The 20,271-nt window shown below is 39.3% G+C and overlaps 1 protein-coding gene across 4 annotated transcripts in view; it reads right to left on the bottom strand.

Moving 5' to 3' along the window:
- Positions 1–224: 224 nt before the first annotated feature.
- ENPP2 (ectonucleotide pyrophosphatase/phosphodiesterase 2) overlaps positions 225–20,271 on the bottom strand; it is a 76,926-nt gene continuing 56,879 nt past the window's right edge. For 2 of the 4 annotated variants that reach the window (XM_077778917.1, XM_077778916.1), the window contains exons 20-26: positions 12,822–12,896; positions 11,362–11,498; positions 10,120–10,255; positions 9,409–9,486; positions 6,179–6,311; positions 3,971–4,127; positions 225–823 (exon numbers count right to left, since the gene is read on the bottom strand). In XM_077778917.1, the coding sequence (XP_077635043.1) occupies positions 653–823; positions 3,971–4,127; positions 6,179–6,311; positions 9,409–9,486; positions 10,120–10,255; positions 11,362–11,498; positions 12,822–12,896 (887 nt within the window). In that variant the 3' untranslated portion in view covers positions 225–652. The remainder of the gene's footprint in view (positions 824–3,970; positions 4,128–6,178; positions 6,312–9,408; positions 9,487–10,119; positions 10,256–11,361; positions 11,499–12,821; positions 12,897–20,271) is intronic. The other 2 variants (XM_077778919.1, XM_077778918.1) reach the window with 1 other exon arrangement.

Below are 20,271 nucleotides of genomic sequence, written 5' to 3' on the forward strand. Positions count from 1 at the left end.
GTTCCCTTGCCCTCTGCTCTTCTGATTTCCCAGAGATGTGTACCTAAACTGTCTCATCCAGGCCACTACGGCTGAGTATCATGGATGTTCCTTTGGCTATGTGAATTATATTCAACAAGGAAGAAGGCCCAATACAGAAAATGTATACTTTCCATGCATGAATATATCAGAAGCAAACACTCTAATTTATAATGAAATGAAGGCCAAATAAAACCAGAAAAGAAAAAACTGAATGTGTGATTTATTATATTTAAGATTGGTCTAAAAGGCTTAAATATGTCTGTCATAATTAACAGTAAATGAATGCAACTTTACAAAATCAGTATTTCAATACAGTACAGGACTAAATGTGGCAACTGTGCACTGGAAAATCAATATTTCCTCAATGCAAATATCAAATTTGCAGCACCATTTAGAAGCTTCCACTAAAAATGCAAGCTGCAGTATTTATTACAAGCTCTACTCGGAACACAAGACTACCTAAATCAAGCATTAGAGAAAACAATGGAGTCATTCAGGCGTAATATGTCAGATTTGGTACAGGATTAAAATACTAACATTTTTTTAATGTCCTGGTTTCAAATTAATAAATACAAAAACAATATAAAAATATACACCAGTTGATAAGACTGCACCGCAAACGGCCAGATCATTAAATCTCACTCTCGTATGTATGCAGGTATGTCTTTAGCGTCAGAATTTCTGGATAGCTGCGGCTGGTCTTTCGGAAGAAATCCAAGCTGGTGAGATGTTCGATGTCCCGCACCCGAGCTGTGTGCATCTTTATGAGGTCTTCTACCCATTTCGACTCATCCTCTGAGCTCTGCAATGGAAACAATGCAGTCAGAGTCAGAATTTTCCGGAGGAGGTTCTCCAGATGGTCAGTTTGGTTCAAGTCCACAAGTGACCCCTCCACAATCCTGCACCCAGAGCCAGTGTCTTTTATTCCTTCCTGGCCTCCCAGGCCACTCTGCCACATTCCTTTGGTAACAAGCCACAAATACCTGTCCTTGGCTGTAAACATTTTCAACAGCAATTAGCTGTACCCAATAAATGAGACGTGTGGTGTGAAAGGGCATTTGACTCAATAGGTTTCCAGAACATAAATCAAAATTACAAAAACCAAGGCCCTGGAGAATTCAGTAATTACTTTCTTCTCCCACTGCTGTCAAACTGCAATGTTGAGCACAGAGCATGAGTGATTTGGAAGACTCTTCTGTCTCCTAAGGAAAGCGAAAAGCTTATGCTCAATGCACGGAGTTCTGTGTGTGCATTCCTGGTCTTTCAGAAGAACCCGCAGTATCAAATACGTCATCTGTTAAACTGCAGTGAATTGATATGTGAATAATGAGTTCAACTGAAAGCAGCTCAGTAGACACACCTGGCATTTGGGGGCCCAACAGGCCTGGGTTGGAATTGTGGCTTTACCACTTCCTGACTAGGAGACCTTGGCAACCCACTTGACCTCTCTAGGCTTTCTTCATTGGTTCACAAGGAAAACCCTGCTTACTTTAGCAGCTCTGTGGAAAGCAGGAGAAGAAGAGAAAGGAAGAAGGGGAACGAGAGATAAAGTAAGGAAACATCATGGAGAAAAGGAAGGACATCTCTTTCTGCCTTAGCTACTTGCCAAGCCTGCCTCATCGGCACAAATTCCGGATGAAAGACATCCAGATGTCCCACACGAAACAATTTATTTGTGTCTCTATTGAAATGAAAAGGTACTTCAGAAGTAACCCTTTATATTTTAAAACTATCTTCTTTCACTTTTGTGGGAAGTTGAGGGAAAGCAGGAGATCTGAGAGCTCTGGGAATTCTGGGGGGAAGTGCCTACCTTCACTAGTAGACATGAAGCAGATGTCTTTGCCAAGACATTCATTCCCAAATGCCCCCGGGGCTACAATGGCTCTCAAGCACTGTTCCACAAGTTGAAGGGTGACCGCGTGTCCCGGGGCTGAGTATGTTCAGGAATACCCTCGCCCAGCTCATCCACCACTGGTGTTCTCTGTGAACTCCCCACCGAAGCCCAAGAACCTGCAACGGGTTTTCTCGGAAAGCTCCAACCCACACAGACCTGGACAGGGAGCTACAGCAGCTTTTGCCAGTGCTAAATCTGTACCACGAGGGGGTTGGTTCAGGAAACTGATGCCTGGCCATCCCAGGCAAAATGAAGAAATAGGAAGAAATTGCTTTGCAGGCTAGGGTAGTAAGGATTTTAACCCTCCATGCCGCACCCTCCTAACCCAAGCTAACCAAGGTCTCTGCGATTCACAGAAAAAGACAGACCTAAATATAACTCTGCCCACAACGGTACTGACCAATCCTCAGTGTGACCATATAATTAACGAAGTAGGAGGTCTTCAAATGGATCAGGACCCCCTCAGAGTAAGCACGAAGCTGTATTTTGGGAAGATTTTCATATTCAACTCTTTATTTGATTTTTCAGTGGTCTAATTTTTCCTTTTGTAAATGCAGTCATTTGAATGTACAGACAAAGGGGTAAAAAGGTTTTTCCTAATTTAAATAGTGGTCAGCTGGGATTATAAGAAATCTGTCTTTGGTAGTTCTTTCCTTGGGAAGTAGTTTGCCAATTTCATTTGAAGGGCATTTTCTTCTGGTTCTCACATGCGAAAATCTAGCCTGCCACTAGTCATTAGGAAATGCTGGCTCTGCAACACAGGAAGAAAATATCTTCTGCCCGATTCTAGCTGGCAATCCACAAAAGTATTTGCTAGGAGAGACTCTGGTGTGAGATGAAAAACTAATAGCACTCAAATAAAAGTTCATGTGCACCAAGGGAAGAAGAGAAGGAAACACTTTAAACATAAATAATTTAGTGGGGCGCCTGGGTGGCTTAGTCGGTTAAGCGTCCAACTTTCGCTTAGGTCATGATCTCGTGGTTCATGGGTTCGAGCCCCGCGTCGGGCTCTGTGCTGACTGCCAGCTCAGAGCCTGGAGCCTGTTTCAGAGTCTGTGTCTCCCTCTCTCTCTGACCCTCCCCTGCTCACGCTATCTCTCTCTCTCTCTCCTAGAAATAAATAAAAATATTAAAAAATAAATAAATAAATACACATAAATAATTTAGAAGATTCGTGCAAAACAAAAGCCCGCCATGACCTTGCCTCTCTCACAGTACCTGACACAATTTAGGAACTGAGCAGTGCGTGTTGTCTAAGATCCTCTTCTGTAGATTATACCCCTGCTCTTTCTATTCTATCAAGCAAAATCATAGAGATGGTTCCTTCCACAATCAATCTTGGAGCACGGCCTTTCTGTCACATCAAAGAGATCTGGGGAAGTGATGTGACTTGTCCCTGAGTGGAGGCAGGAGAGGAGTACGGGCCCAGGAGCACACTGCATGGCCCCAGCGCCCTGCCAGGCCCTTTCTCAGGATGCCTCCTGACTCCACTTATGAATAAGGGTATTAAGTGTCATCTGTGCTATTTGGGAATGGGGTGACCTGTTAACAACTGCCCTCATAACTAGTAGCAAATGAAAAATCTGATTTATAAAGTATATATTCCCATGTATATGTGTCCTTATAAAAGTTATTATAGAAATTTTCAAACATCCACAAAAGTAGAGAAAATAATATAATGGGCCCCTGTGAATTCTTACCTAGTTCCAACAATTACCAAGATGTTGCTATTCTTATCCCACCTTTACTAAATATATATGTCTTTTGCAAAACCAAAAATATTTGGGCATTTTACCGTTTGACAAAATCAAACACGTAATTTGAATCACAATAAATGCACACCTCTTTGCCCCCCCCACCCTTACACTGAAAAATAAAAGGCCATTTGAACACAAAGTTCTGAAGTGATAAGCAAAGAAGGTCTTTTCTTCTTTCCACTTGGTTATACTGTATAGTCCAAATGCCTTATAATAAGTGTATAAGAGTTTAACGGTGGGACTATAAATTAAGAAGCAAAGATGAATCATGTTAAAAGACTCTTGTCTTTGAGCTCACATTGCAGCTTTCCTCATTGTCCGGTCTGTGAGGGAGAATGAACGAGGAGACGGAGAGGGGGCCGGCGCATTTGTCGGCAGGCTGGGTGAAGTCCAGGCAGCTGGTGAAGATGCTGTAGTAGTGAGTCGGCACAGGAATGGAGCTGCCCTCCACATACCTGGAAGGGGAAGGAAAAATAAAATTACAACAGATGTAGCAGCTTGCTTTTTAAATGGTGACCAATGAATATTGCTTAAGTCACTAAAATTAATTCCCATTGATCATTTTTCACTTCTAAGGAAGTGGTCCACTCCCATATTTTGTTTTTTTTTTTTAATTTTGTTAAATATTCTACTTTTATTGTGGCTGTGTAGAAAAATGTTCTTATGTTTTAGAAATTTATCCTAATTTACTTTATACAGGAATTTTTTTCTGCTTTTATGTTATTAATTATATTCTTTTTTTTCTTAAATAGTTTATTGCCAAGTTGGTTTCCATGAAACACCCAGTGCTCATCCCAACGAGTGCCCTCCTCCATGTCCATCAACCCCCTTTCCCTCTCTCCTACCCCCATCAGTCCTCAGTTTGTTCTCAGCATTCAAGAGTCTCTCATGGTTTGCCTCCCTCCCTCTCCCCAACTATTTTCCCCTTCTTCTCCTCTATGGTCCTCCATTAAGTTCCTCCTAATCCACCTATACGTGCAAACATATGGTATCTGTCCTTCTCTGCCTGACTTATTTCGCTCAGCATAACACCCTCTAGTTCCATCCATGTTGCTACACATGGCCAGATTTCATTCTTTCTCATCGCCATGTAGTATTCCATTGTGTAGATGAACCACATCTTCTTGATCCATTCATCAGTTGGTGGACACTTAGGCTCTTTCCATGTTTTGGCTATGTTGAGAGTTCTGCTATGAACATTGGGGGTACATGTGCCCCTATGCATCAGCACTCCTGTATCCCTCGGGTAAATTCCTAGCAGTGCTATTGCTGGGTCATAGGGGTCCACTCCCATATTTTGAATACAATGTTTTTATTGCCTGGAATCCCCTTTCTCTTAACTTGGCAGAGTGAAAACAATATTCCAGCAACGAAAACAGCTTGAACGAAGGCTCAGAGGCTGGACATGATGAATGGATCAAGATTGTAGAAGTGTGAGGCTGCAAGAGTCAATTCAAGCCATAATTTGGAGGTTCTGAGGGCCACATTGTGGGAATTTGGGCATTATTGTTTAGGTAGTAATGCCTTATTGAAGGGTTCTGTGGCGGAGAGAGTCATATGAGATCCATGTTTCAGGGAGAGAATTTGCATAAAACTGCATAAAGGAGACCTGAGGCAGGAGACACTGAAGGTAGGGCAATAATAAGCCCTTTCAAACTCCAATGAGATGCTGGGCTTGGTACAGAAAACTCATTTACTCAAGGAAATACTAAGGACTAATGAGCTAGTGATGATTATAGAGATTAAAAAAAAATCTTTTCCAGTAAACTGAAGTACAGGAACTCACAATTCCTTACCTGGTTCTCTATTATCTTAATTTTAATCGTTTTAAAAACACTCAAATTACGATTTAAAATATTTTATTAATTACGTAGATGGAAAAAATTGTTCATAATTATCTGTAAATCACAATGAAACCTTCTCATAATGTGTGCCCCTCTGTTTTATGCATGTATAAAATTAAATGACTTCTTATAAAGTTGTCATATTTGTATCTTCTTGCCTTCTCCACTAAACTGTTAGCTCCTTCTGAGCAAGTATTCCTTTTTTTTTTTTTTTAAAATCTCCCCAATAGCATGATAGCATCATGGAGAAGGGTAGAAACAACTATATTTTACCAAAGTCTACATGGAATTTTGTATTAAGATATACTGACCCAGAAATCTAAGAGATTCCAAAAGTCTCCTCAAATAATGGGGATGAGTAAAAATTATCATTTTTCCACTGATGAGTTGATAAAGAATAAATGACACATAAAAATACTATTTTGATACTTTTCTCTCATGGAATGGAAAAGTACATTTATTTACCTCAAAACTCCATTCCATTCCAACCACCAATACAACATTTAATCATCGTCCAAAAGCACTGAAGAAATCACAAGGAGATTCAAAGAGCAAAGGCCTTTAGGGCCATCAGCTCTTCTCTAGTACATGAATATTGGAAAAAGAGCCTTGAATGAGATGTTAGAAGTTAAAAACACACTGAGTGGAAAAGACAAACTTACTGTTTGATTTTGTCCTGTGTGTCATGTAAGCCATCATAGTCATAGTCAAAAATTGGTCCACTTATCACATTAACTCCGTTTCTTTCTGAAGCATATTTCTTCACCAATACCCTCTGGAAATAATTCCAGACTCCTGTGGGGGGAAAAATATATCCATTCTTCATGATCAAAACTCCTAGCTTTGGTCAAATTCTCTCTGGGATGAGCCAAATGTCATAAGCCAAGGGACAGTAGAGCTGCTGCTATTCTTGAAAAGAATTCATCCTGAAGTGCCAGCTATGTGTGCGTCATTTATGAATCGGCAGAGAGAAAGGCATGGAGACACTGGTATCTCCAGCCCAATAAGCCAGGGAAGCGTTCCTCAATGAAGTTGGTTACTGAGCCGAGATCTAAAGGCTCAGTGCGTGTTTTCTAGGCAAAGAGATGGAAACAGAACAGGCGCGGGAAATCATGTGGTCACAAGAGGAAGGACAGTGTTTGTGAGAAACTGAAGAAAGGCCTTAATCTACTTTTTCTTCCTTCAGGATCGCATAGATATACTTGTTCCCAAGTTTATGTCTCTAGCCCTAACCCTTCCAAGGAGCTCCAGACTTGTTATCCAACCACCCATTTCATGGTCCACTTGAATACGTAATAATCATACCTAGCAAAAAATGATCTAAACAGAATTCTTGGTCTTCATTCCGAATCCTGCTCTAACTCCCTGCTTCTCCATCAGGTAATGGCACTCGCTCACATGTTGAGGTCCAAATCCTAGGAGTCATTCCTGACTTGGCTCCTTCTTTTCCTATGCATGTGAACAAGCCCTGTCAATGCTACCTCTGAAATACTCCCCTGTCATCCAAATCTGAACCACTTCTCAACAACTATTGTCACTGCATCCATCCTGGTCTCAATTACTATCCTCTCAGCAAAAAACTACCACAAAAGACTACTTCCCAGGCTCCCAGTGAGAACCTCGTTCTTCCCTGCAGCCCACTATATAATAGCCAGTCGGATCATTTTACACCATACTCAGAATGTATCTCACTCTTCCCAACTTCCTGTTTCTAACATTCCAGATGATGTATCACTGCCATTAGAATAAAATCCCAACTCTGCACCACGGCCCCTGCCTACCTGCATGACTGTGTTTCCTACTTCCCCCTCTGGTACATGACTTTCTTCCTGTCTTCTCATTTGGCAAACTTGTTTCAGATTAAGCTTTTGCATTTGCTCTTCCTTTCGCCAGGAAAACTCCCTGATGGTGCATGTCTGGCTTCTCCTCCATCTCTCATTTCTCATTTCAAGGTCACCTCTGGAGGGGACTTCCTTGGCCACACTAGGTCCAGTTAATATTGTCATCAAGCAGAGGAATGGAAGCGAAAAGAGTGGGGAGAAATGAAAAGCAAAAGAAGGGAATGGCAGAAGTGGACAGGAAATGCAAATAGTGAGTTGGTTCTGAAATGTTAGGTTTCAAGGAACTACTCTGCTCTACATGAAGACTGTGAGGCTCAGGCTATTATCACTTCTTATCTTTCCCTATGAAACGGTACTTGGCTGTTTTTTTCATAGTGCTTCTATAGTTCTTTAGACCTTCTGATACTCTACTATGAAAGAGAAAGAGCAGCCCACCGGAGCCAAAATACCGTAGACAATTATTTGCAAGAGAGAAAGGAGGACAGTGGGAGAGAAGTTCAAATCTGAAGTGTAAAAATTGGAAAGGCAGAAAGGGAGAGAAATAACAATGAGAACAGTCAAAAGGCCAAACCCACAGAAATGTGGCATGTGAGAAAACCAGCCCAGGGAAGAACAGCGAGCCCTCTGTGAAAGGCCTTTTACCATGCCAGCCGCAGGGTGGTACCGTGTGTTTCCTGTATTGCTGCTTGGTCAAAAAAGCAGCAGTAAATAATAAAGAAATCCAGGAAACCCTGATTTGTGAACATTAAATGAAGATGCACTCCATGTAATATTATCACAAATCTATCTATGTGGGTTTCTGAAATATTTCTCAATTGGGCCTAAGAAAAAACTAGGGAACTGCCTTTTAAAAGCATACTTCAATTTTTCACTCTTAAGCAATGTATTCTGCCTTTGGATAAACCTTCACTTACTAACTAGGACATCACATAAGCATTTTTTTCCCTCTAAACCATGTTGGCCATTTCACTGATGTCAAGTTCGGGAGGCTTGCCCCTGTAGAGGACACTCTACAATCAGGCATTCTGATTCTGAGACTTCATTTCAGCCCAAGAGTCCTGGAACACAGTCAATGGTCCTTTGCCAAGTGGAAGAAGGTAGGGATACTTCCCTTTCCTATAAGAATGCAAGTCTCCTCACTGTAAAAGGAGGTAAAAATTATCTCAGAATGCTTTCTCTATCTTTGGGTGGTTGGATGGATTGATGGGCAAATGAGTGAATTATTTGTTATCAGAAATAGAAAATGGATTATTCTGGCCATCAGGCAATTAAGTCATATCCATATAAGCCATAGATGACATGCAATAAAATCTCACAATTTTGTAAATGAGAGGTTAAATGGCATTTCTATGATTATATAGCTAGTGGTCAGACTCCAGGGAAGTCAGTTTTTGGACCAGGGCTCCCTATGCCAATGTCATTCACAGCATCGCTATCATCCACAAATATTTCTGTCATGTACAAAGACATTATCGGTGTTAAAAGAAACTAAAATAATTTGCAAAGGCCTAAGGCCACCTGAACTTAATACTCTGATGATTCAGAAGATCCTTTAAAGTTCTCCCTGGGTTTCAAGGTCAACATTCAGAACATATCATCCACCCTAAAGGAGAAAAGTGCTGGTGGCTTTTACTTTAACATTCAATACATAAATATAAGCATTGTTAAACATCAAGTGGCCTCCAAAACAAAAAAAAAGGATCCTTCTTAACCACCAATATAATGAGCATTGAAAGAGAAGGAACACCAGTTTAGAAGCAAAACACAAACTGGGTTTGGTTCAGTTTCTATCATTCATGAATGGGGTCATTTCTTGTGACTTTAATTTTTTAATTATAAACAAGGAACAAACAACCCACCAACCTCCCTCACAGATTCATATTTTGGATTAATGGTAGAGAATGTACATGAAAGTTCTTCAACAATTATAAGAGCTAAACACATGAAAGATATTATTATCAAACTTAATATAGGGGTAGAAAAGGAAAGTGGTAAATTTAGAAACATTTCTTTTCATAAGTACTAGTTTACTAGGTAAATATCAGACTTACGTTTGAAAGCAGGATACATTGGAACCATATTGGTTACAAGGAATGCATCATATTTAGCTTCCGGTGAAGAGCTCAGATCTAAACGATAGGCAAACAAACAGTATTCGTTACTTCCCCAAATCAACATCAATAAAAGAGCAGCCTACTAAAATGGTCTGAACAGTTTGAAGTGAATGGTGAATGGATCTACACTTTTATTTCTACTCATTCCCTACTTCATACAGTATTTCCTAATTCCCCTCCCACTCAATCTCTTTTCTTCACCAACAGCTCTCTCCCCCAAATTTTTACAATGCTTTTTCTTCCAGCCCAGTCTTGGGTCTCCTAAGTATTATGTATATAGGTTTTGGACTTTAACAAATGTCATCAAGGTAATGAGATATAATTTAAGGGACTCCCATATTCTTAAGAGATCACCTCTCTAGTATTTAAAACATTACTCTCTTAATGATATACCATTTTACTATCAGATTCCCATTAGTGATATGAGGGGCACACTATATATTCCCTTGCACTTCAGAATTCCCCTGGAGAACAAGATCTGTGAAAAGTGGTCTCTTTTCTGACCAATTTTGGAAGGATCCCATAGAAGTTCAATTCTTCAATCTCTTGAGTGCTCCTCTTGAAGAAGACCACTGAAATCCTAACAGGCCAGATTCCACCAAATAATATCCCTCTAGAATGGTCAGATCCTGATATTCTAAAACTTACAGGGAGGGAAGAGGAATCCATAGGACATCTGTTTATCATTTTTGTAGGCCAAACAACTCTGACTGAAACTCGGAGACACCCGGACATCAGGCCGGACGCAGTTGGTCAGGTGCTCGGGGATGCCAGAGACCTCAGCCTGCATGTTGAGTCAGAGAGATAGTCAGCAATGCCATCACAAAGACCAAGCCAAACCAACAAGGAAATACTGAAGCCAAGTTGCTCTGTGACAAATAGCCAGAAGCANATACAAACTCTTATTTTTTTTTAGTGGCAGAACTCTTTTATCAAAGTCTTAAGTAAAGCCATAATATATAAAGCAAAAGTCCATGGAAGACAGCTTTAAAAAATAATAGCCTAAGGAAAAAAATATATATATATTTTGTCTCTATATAAAGAGAGACAGCATACACATGTACATGGCACATGTACATGTACAGGGCATATGTACATGTACAATGTACAGGTGAACAAGAAGCTGTGTTTGCAGCAGAAGTATTCCTTTGTAATCAGAAATTAAAAACATACCTCAACTACCAAGCTTATAAACTTACCTATCTCATCTTCACCAAAACTGAACCCAAACTGAAACCCCAACATAAAATCTTTATTAAAAAACAGGATGCTGATAGTCAGGGAGGCTGTGCCTGTGTGGGGCCATGGGTATATGAGGACTCTCTATCTTCATTCAATTTTGCTGTGAACTTAAAGCTGCTCTAAAAAAATAAACTATTAAAACAGTCAAATCTTGGTGGCTTCTGCAACTGTCAGGCAATGGCAAACAGGAAAAGCAAAAAGCATTAGTATACTCTCTTTGATATGGTGATAATTTAACAGATTCCTATGAAGTTATTAGAACATTGAATAAAGTCTAGTTGAAAATACTTTGCGGGACACCTGGGTGACTCAGTCGGGTAAGTGTCCAACTTTGGCTCAGGTTATGATCTCGTGGCTCATGAGTTTGAGCCCCACATTTGGCTCTGTGCTGACAGCTCAAGGCCTGGAGCCTGCTTCAGACTCTGTGTCTCCCTCTCTCTCTGCCCCTCCCCCACTCAGACTCTGTCTCTCTCCCTCCTTCAAAAATAAACATTAAAAAAATGCTTAGCAATAGATTCGATGTAAGATTTCTTTCTTCAAGAAAAATTAAAATCCTTTCTAAGACAAAACTCTGTTAAGCAAGCAATCATTATATTGATGCAAAGAATATAATCGCATGAAGAATATAACCCCAATTTTTCCAATGACCTGTTTAGAAATGGTGTATGATGTCCAGAGTGGCATTAAGAATATTTCGCTATAACCACTTTCGAAGTCAGTGTGATATAAAATATCATAGCGAGTCCGATAAAGCACGGCAGGCCGTCCGTAGAGGAGGTGCCTCTCTAGGAAAGAGAACAAAAATTGTGTTAAACACATATGCAACTTTATATTAAAGTTGAAAGAAATATTGGGAGAGTCAAGTTGTCCATAATTTGCTTGCTTACTTATTAATAGTGTAGGTCCTTCTTCTTAATTTAATCAAGTTAGTTTCCCCTAACACTTTGTGATTTATCTGTTCACCTAAGCATGGGTCATATCTTACAGTTATCAAAAGTATAATATAAATGGCATATTCATTTTAATACTTTCTTTAGTTATAAAGAATTTTAATGTGTATAGGAAGGAAACATTATAGTAAATTTTGAAATGATTCTGCTGAATGGAAGTCAATACGAGTGATTTTTATAGAATTAATTCATTTGACCCCTGAAAAGGCTCATCAAGTTAACCAATGATTTAATTAAGAGGAAGGCACTCTTTGATCATTATTTGCAAACTGCAACTCAAATAATGCATTATTTCAGCATAAACAGTGAGTAGTAATGAGCATTTAAAGTAAGCAGCTTTGTCACATGGAGAAAAACTCTTTAGGTAAGAACTTAAAGGAACATGTATAGATAAAATAAGTGGATATTCAAGAGGGTCCTTTAAATACAGAAGAGGGGAGGTCACCAGCTACCAAAGAACTCAGTTAAGACCGTAAGAATGTAGACCTCCAAGAGAAAGCTCTCTTCTTAGGGGAAAATAAAGGTCTGAAACTTTACTCTTTTAAGAAGAAGAGATGGAAGTTTAGTGTGCAAAACTTCATTCCACACCCACAAGAAATGCCTGGGGCTTGACCTGCCCATTTTGGACAGACTTCCAATAGAAGTCTGAACTTCCATAGATTCTTGGAAATTGGGGTCCAACAGACCAAAATGTTTAGAGATTGAGGCTTAGGCAATCCACAATTCCCTAAGTGATCACCAAAAAAATGTTTATGATTATTTTTATTAGAGGAAATCAGTTCTGGCAATCACTTATTAAATTATGTATACATGTTGCTTTAATTAAAGTATTACCATTCTATGCAAGTAACAGAAAAAACTCTTCGGAGAATATTTTGCAAGCCTTTCCCAAGTAGAACTGCTGACTTGAGGCAAAGTGGCCCACACCTACTAAAGCAAAAGCCTATTCTGGGTAATGTGGCTTCTTCAGCATTGCAGACAATGTAGAAGCCTTGTTTAAGCTGCCAAATTTGGGGACCCACCCCTAAGACTTAGAACATGATATGATAACCTTACATAAGCAAAATATAATAAACAAATAAAAAGCCAGCAAATCACAACAGTAGTACTTGGGGGCAGTTAACCAAGTCAGACTTTCCTTCAAAACTCAAACCAAACCTTTTCTAGGTTCAAAATTTCCAATAATGTTTTCCTTGTTTTCATTTTTGTTGCCTCTGAATTTCCTGGTTTCAGCTGGAAGCAGAAGTATCAAAATTCTTTGAGAAGCTGTTCTCTTTTTATCATTCAAATTTTAATGCTTACCAAACACATTCCTCCAAATTCAAACGCAAGCCTAGCATCCAATCTATTCCATTAAGAGACAACAAAACAGCAGCCATGTTTTTCCACGCAATTCCTCTCCTAAGAGGGGCCACCAATAATAGTCTTGGGCAATCTAAAGATTCCACCAAATCTGGCTTCTCCTCCAGCCCTCATTTACTGGAATTCCTCTGTATAACAGCCCCTTCCATGAAGGCTGGTTTATTTATAACACTCTGGTCATAATCATCCTTAGCAACTCTAAGCTATTATACACGTGATTCCTTTTCCTTCTACTGGGAATGGCTTCTCCAACAGTCTTGTCATCTTTCTCCCTTCAAATTTATCATTCATTCATTCTCCCTCATCAGACATTTACTGAGTACCTTCTTCGTGCCAGGCCTTTGGCTATAGAAGAAAGATGCTGGGCAAAGATAATGAAGATACAGCTCTTACCTTTAGAAAATTCACAGCTCAATGGGAGAGACCAACATGGTACAAATAACTCAAGTGCAATATGGTACACATTATATCAGAGATATCTACAGAGTACAATGGGAACACAGAGCATGATGAATATCGTGGATGGGGATGAGGTGGCATCAGTACAGTCTTTACAGAACACACAAAGATGAGCCAGGTTGACCCCAGCCTGCCCTGTCATAATTGGTAACATACCAGAAATGGTATGCCTCTTTCCATACTTAAATGTGGATGACAAATAACAAGATCACATAGTCCAGCCCCTGTGGAAGCAAAATGAAGAAGGGGGTGGGGGGGAAGACACATCTTAAGATTTACTTTATTCTGAAAGATTTTTCTCAGTTGTTTCTCTGTCTCTATTCACTCTTCTGCTCTGCATGTATAGAAATGTGCACTGCAGGGGAACCTGAGTGGTTCAGTTGGTTAAGCATCTGACTTCCACTCAGGTCATGATCTCGCAGTTTATGAGTTTGAGTCCTACGTCAGGTTCTGTGCTGACAGCTCAGAGTCTGGAGTCTGCTTCAGAGTCTGTGTCTCCCTCTCTCTCTGCCCCTCCCCTGCTTGCACTCTGTCTGTCTGTATGTCTGTCTCTCTCAAAAATAAATAAACAGTAAAAAAATTTTCTAAAGAAATGTGCACTTCGTAGCTCCCAAGCTAGGCACAATTGCAGTTTTTGGCACGTGGTTGAAGCACAAATATTTTATTATGTAATTTCTTCTCAATTGTTAATTGCGCATGTATGGCATGAGGAAAAAAACAATATAGTGGTTTTAACAGTTTCCTAAAATTCAGCCAATTTCCCCAATTAACCCAAAGAATCTACTTGGGTCTTCCTGAAGCATAGTTGTTTCATCTAAGCAAGAGGTGAAATAATCTTTGCAGTAAGAAACATAAACTTTATGGTCCAGAATCAAAATTTAGATCTTCCTTTTTCAGTTTATCAGAGTATCAAGGGATCACCAATTCTTGGTCACAGCTGGACTCTGCTACTTTTTGTGGCATCTTGGGCAAGCCACCCGTTGCATTTCTGTTTAGCAAAAAGTTCCTGTTTGAGCCATAAACGTGTGCTTGAATCTCAGTCTCTGGACACGTAAGAGCTTCATCTTGTAGAAGAGCCTACAAGCCTGTACTTTTAAAACATGCTCCTCATGATTTCTTGACATAGGTCTCATGCATTCCATGTCTTCCCAGGCTGGGTTCCTAGTCCATCAGATTCCAGACAGAGTCTTCATTCTGTACCCCAGTTCCCTGTTTACAGTAGTCTCTGGCATTTTGGGTATATCCAAGGTTCTCCTCCAGATACCACTTTGGCAAAATACTTGAAGGCAAATCTTTTTAAGTGGTGTGGACTTTCCCAGGGCACATTCTTTTGTCTTCCAAAATTTGGCCATTCAGACTGGAGTTCGCATTTTTTTCCCTCTCAGCTTCCTGATTCATATTCCCACAGATTAGCTGACTGACTTGAGAGCCACATGAAACTCTCTCCCTCTCTCTTAGTCTTTTTAAAAAATATTCACCCCCACAAAACATGCCCTTGGATTTTACCACATAATCTCTACTCAGGGTCTTTCCTTTTCCCGCATCCTTTCTCCTCCTTTCCCTTGCAAGTGCCTGCTATCACTTACTGCCATGTCAACCTCCCCTGAGATTTGATTCAATTTTTCTGTTCTTTCTTATCTCAATCCTTAAAGCCTATGCTATAATTCATCAACTGGCTAAAACTCACAATAAAATAACAATTTAATGAGGATAGGGATTTCATCTATCCCTAGACCTCTACTTTTAACAATACCAAATGCATAATACCTACTTGGTAAATACTCGTTGAATGAATGGATGCTTGCATTCTTTTTTTAAAACACTATTCTTCATGACTGTCAAGAACTGACATTTTACATATGACCTGCCTAATACATCCGTGAGAGACAGACTAGGCAGATCAATATCATCTCCATTTTACTAATGAAGGAGCTGGAGGTTCATGATTTGTACAAGACAATTCAGCACACAGCAGTACCCAGAATCTAGGTTTCTATCCGCTTGATCCATTATTCTTCCTTAGCATTTTGGGCAGTCTCCAAATGGATACTAATTGCTGAATTATCTAAGGGAGGGTATACTGGGATGAAGATCCAGCTACTCCAGTTCTGCCTGAGTCATGCCTGTTGCTAAGCTAATAAGAATAGCAGTGTGCCTTGAAAAAAGAAAAGCAAAGCTGGAGGCATCACACTTCTGGACTTCAAGTTATATTACAAAGCTGTAGTGATCAAGACAGTATGGTATTGGCACAAAAATAGATACATAGATAAATGGAAAAGAATAGAAAAGCCAGAAATGAACCCGTAACTATATGGTCAATCAATCTTTGACAAAGCAGGAAAGATTATCCAATGGAAAAAAAGGCAGTCTTTTCAATAAACTGGACAACAACAAAAAGAATGAGAACTGGACCACTTTTTTATAACATACACCCCAAAAATTCCAAGTGGATTAAAGACCTAATGTGAGACAGGAAACCATTAAAATCCTAGAAGAGAAGATAGGCAGTAAACTCTTGACATCAGCTGTAGCAACTTCTTACTAAATATGTCTCCTGAGGCAAGGGAAACAAAAGCAGAAACAAACTATTGGGATGTCATCAAAATAAAAAGCTTCTGCAAAACTAAAAGGTGACTTACGGGATGGGAGAAGATATTTGCAATGACATATTTGATAAAGGGTTAGTATCCAAAATACATAAAGAACTATAATTCAAGACCCCTGAAAAAAAATCCAATTAAAAATGAGCAGAAGACATGAACAGACATTTTTCCAAAGAAGACATACAGATGGCCAACAGACACATTAAAAGATGCTCAACATCACTCATCATCAGGAAAATGCAAATCAAAACTCCAATGAGATATCACCTCACACCTGCCAAAATGGCTAAAATCAACACAACACAAGAAACAACAGGTTTTCGTGAGGATTAGGAGGAAAAGGAACCCTCGTGCACTGTTGGTGGAAATGCAAACTGGTGCAGCCACCATGGAAAACAATATGGAGGCTCCTCAAAAAAGTTAAAAATCGAACTAGCTTACTATCCAGCAATTGCACTACTAGATATTTACCCAAAGAATACAAAAATACTAATTCAAAGGGATACATGTGCTCTGATGTTTATAGCAGCATTTTCTATAATAGTCAAATTATGGACAGAGTCCAAATGTCTATCAACTGATGAATGCATAGAAGTGGTATATATTGAGTGGAATATTACTCAGCCATAAAAAATGAAATCTTGCTATTTCCAATGACTTAGATGAAGCTAGAGAGTATTATGCTAAGTAAAATAAGTCAGTCAGAGAAAATAACAAATGCCATATGATTTCACTCATATGTGGAACTTAAGAAGCAAAATAAATGATCATAGGGGAAAAAAGAGAGAGGCAAGGCAAGAAACAGCCTCTTAACTATAGAGAACAAACTGATGGTTACCAGAGAGAGGTGGGTGGAAGGGTGGGTTAAACTGGTGATGGGGATTAAAGAGTGTACTTGTTGTGATGAACACTGGTGTTGTATGGAAGTGTTGAATCACTAAATTGTACACCTGAAACTAATATTATAATTACATCATATATTAATTAACTGGAATTTAAATAAATTTAAATTAATTAATTTTTAAAAAATAGAACAGCAGGGGCACCTGGGTGACTTAGTTGGTTAAGTGTCCAACTCTTGGCTTCTGCTTGGGTCCATGATCTCATGGTCCATGGGATTGAGTCCCTCATGGGGTTCTGCACTGGGAGTGCAGAGCCTGCTTGGAATTGTCTCTTCCTCTCTCTTCCTCTCTGCCTCTCCCCTGCTCGCACTTGCTCTCTCTCACACACCAAATAAATAAATAAACATTAATTGATTAATTAATTGAAATTTAAAAAGAGCAGCAATTTGTATCAAGGCATCTAGTAGTTCAGAAACAACTTCCAAACCTTGAAGTTTGGAAGCACTTCAAGTTGAAGCACTTGAAGCACTGAGTTTCTCTTGATACTTTCCCTTCATTCTAACCCTTAGAATAAGAAGCATTTACAGAGAAAAGCACAGGGGTATAGTGTTACAGAGACCTGGAGTCAAATCTCATCTCTGCTTTTGATAGCTCTGTGAGTCTGTAATTTAGCCTGCCAAAGCTTCACATCTCACTGGCATGTTGTACTGTTTAGAGGCAAAATAGGCAAAAAAGTGCCTAGCTTAGTCTTGACCCAAAGTGGTTGTGGTTGTAGTGATTTTGTGAAAAACGTATAATCTACTTCAGTAGCAGCAAGGAACACGGGTAGGCAAAGGTTATTAAAATGCAGTGTCTGGGTGGCTCAGTCAGTTAAGCATCCAACTTCAGCTCAGGTCATGATCTCACAGTTCATGGGTCTGAGCTTCCCATCAGGCTTTGTGCTGACAGCTAGCTCAGAGCCTGAAGGCTGTCTTCAGATTCTGTGTCTCCCTCTCTCTCTGACCCTCCCCTGCTCATGCATCTCTATCTCTCTTTCAAAAACAAATAAAACTTTAAAAAATTTTTTTTAAATGCAGTGTCTGTTCCATCTAATTCATCTTGAATCTAGCCATATATTGTAAAGAATTATACCATATATTGATTTCTTCTAAATCTTCCCCAACACACACATAAGGATACACACACAGAGACACACAAGTGTATCTCCTTCTTTCTCCAGCATAGCTAACATCTCCAGAAATAACAAAAATTAGAAACATCTCAGAATTGCAAAGAGCTACAAAGATTCCCTGTCTAGCTTAGTGTCTTTATGCTTTAAGGTTATTAAGAATTTTTAGTGTTTCAGTCATTCTTCCATCCAAATTAATTTCTTACTGTGTGTGATAGAGTCCAATGTATACAGTGTTAAAATGATTTTTACTTTCTTTTTTCACAAAGATGATAGTGAATATGAATCTAACAAAATATAAACCATTTTTATATCAATGTAAATAGAATAAAGACCAAAGCAAAAATAAATAGTGTAATTATTCTTAAAGTGAAAATTATACTTGGTCATGATGCCCAAATTGCTTGCTATGAGAGATTTAAAAATTTTCATTTTGTTCATTCATTCATCTATTCACTCAATGGCTCAGAGGAATCAGCTTTCATCGCACAGTAAGTTTGCTAAGACATTACATGCATGTGATTTGGAAACGACAGTCACGCAACTAAAAGCCAGAATTCCCCACAAATCTAGAAATATTAAGGCTTTAGCAAGCAGTTTAGATCACCATTTTTGAAGGTTGTATATTTTTTCCTCTTTATTTTAGTGAAAGACTTGATCCTATAACAGCTTAAATATTTATAGCAAAAGACTGCCTAAGATTAATCTTAGGCATATGCCTAAATATGCCTCGAGTATCCCCTGAGCTGTTTCACTACCATGATGTACAACTTGTACATGTGTGTTAAGTATGACAGGGTTTGCAGCATATAACATTAAAATAGCCACATGTGAATGTTACAAATGGAATATGTACAACATGTAGTTTCTTAAAAAAAATTAGCTACCCATAGGTGTGTTTAAAAAGAACTAGGAATAAAAATAATACAACTTTACATTTGTGTAGAATTTTAGGTCTACAAAATACAAAACTTCTATACTTATATATAGAAATCTGAATATATATTCAAAGATATCCAGAAGGGAGAGGAAATACTCTGAACATAACATGCACATGCACTTACACACACAATGACTTGAATTCATGAAGTTCTACTCTAGTGAGGCAGACATCCGATATTTCAAGCGGGAGATGCAATTTATGATTCAGGAAACACCATGAAGACCTGAGATAACTCTGACCAAGAGAGTGTCACTTTGCAGCTTCATAAATGACTAAGTTATGACTCTTAAGGAGACAAAGACCAAGAGACAGAGTTACAGAAAGACAGGGGAGAGAATACTGAGGCTTATACATATCCCAAAATCCAAACAAGGAAATGCTTTGCACATAATGAGTCAATGGTATATAATTATTTTTATTCCATGCAATAGTTCTAAAGTCTCCCTTGTATCATTAAAGACTGTCTCACTAGGGCATGAGCAGACCAAAGCAGAGCTGATCCTCCCCTAATATTTTATGCCACCATTGTGATGTCATATGCAGAAAACTATCAGTGATACGGCTGACAGAACAAGACGATGTCTCAGAAAAATCAGTTTCCAGCCCAGCGCAGGCACTCAACAAGCACCTGTGGAGATGCATTTCCATGGAAGCATGTCAAGTTTAAGGTTCAGTGATGTAAAATCATCTTGAAATAAGACACTTCTGGTCACCTCTGAGTAGAGCAATGCGGGAGGCACAGTCACTAACTATAGCTCCTTTAATTCTGAAAGTCAGTGATTCACCTAGAAGACACTTCTTTTTTTTTTTTTTTTTAATGTTTTATTTATTTCTGAGAGAGAGACGGCATGAGCAGGGGAGGGTCAGAGAGAGAGGGAGATACAGAGTCTGAAACAGGCTCCAGGCTCTGAGCTGGCTGTCAGCACAGAGCCCGACACGGGGGCCCAAACCCACAAACCCACGTGAGATCATGACCTGAGCAGCAGTCGGACACATAACCGATTGAGCCACCCAGGGGCCCCTAGAAGACACTTCTTATTTACATGCTCAGACATTTGAGACTACTCTTGATACTGAGTTGTGAGACTGGCTTTGTCACAGGAGCACACTGCCACCAAAGTTAAATGCATGACTTTCCCCCCCAAAATGGAAATGCCTCAGTATCATGAATAGCCAGAGCCTGAACCAGCATAAACACGAGTCCATTAAAAGTTTTCGTAATTAACTAGTT

Source organism: Crocuta crocuta, unplaced genomic scaffold (genome assembly GCF_008692635.1).
Source record: "Crocuta crocuta isolate KB4526 unplaced genomic scaffold, BGI_CrCroc_1.0 scaffold448, whole genome shotgun sequence".
Classification (NCBI taxonomy): domain Eukaryota; kingdom Metazoa; phylum Chordata; class Mammalia; order Carnivora; family Hyaenidae; genus Crocuta; species Crocuta crocuta.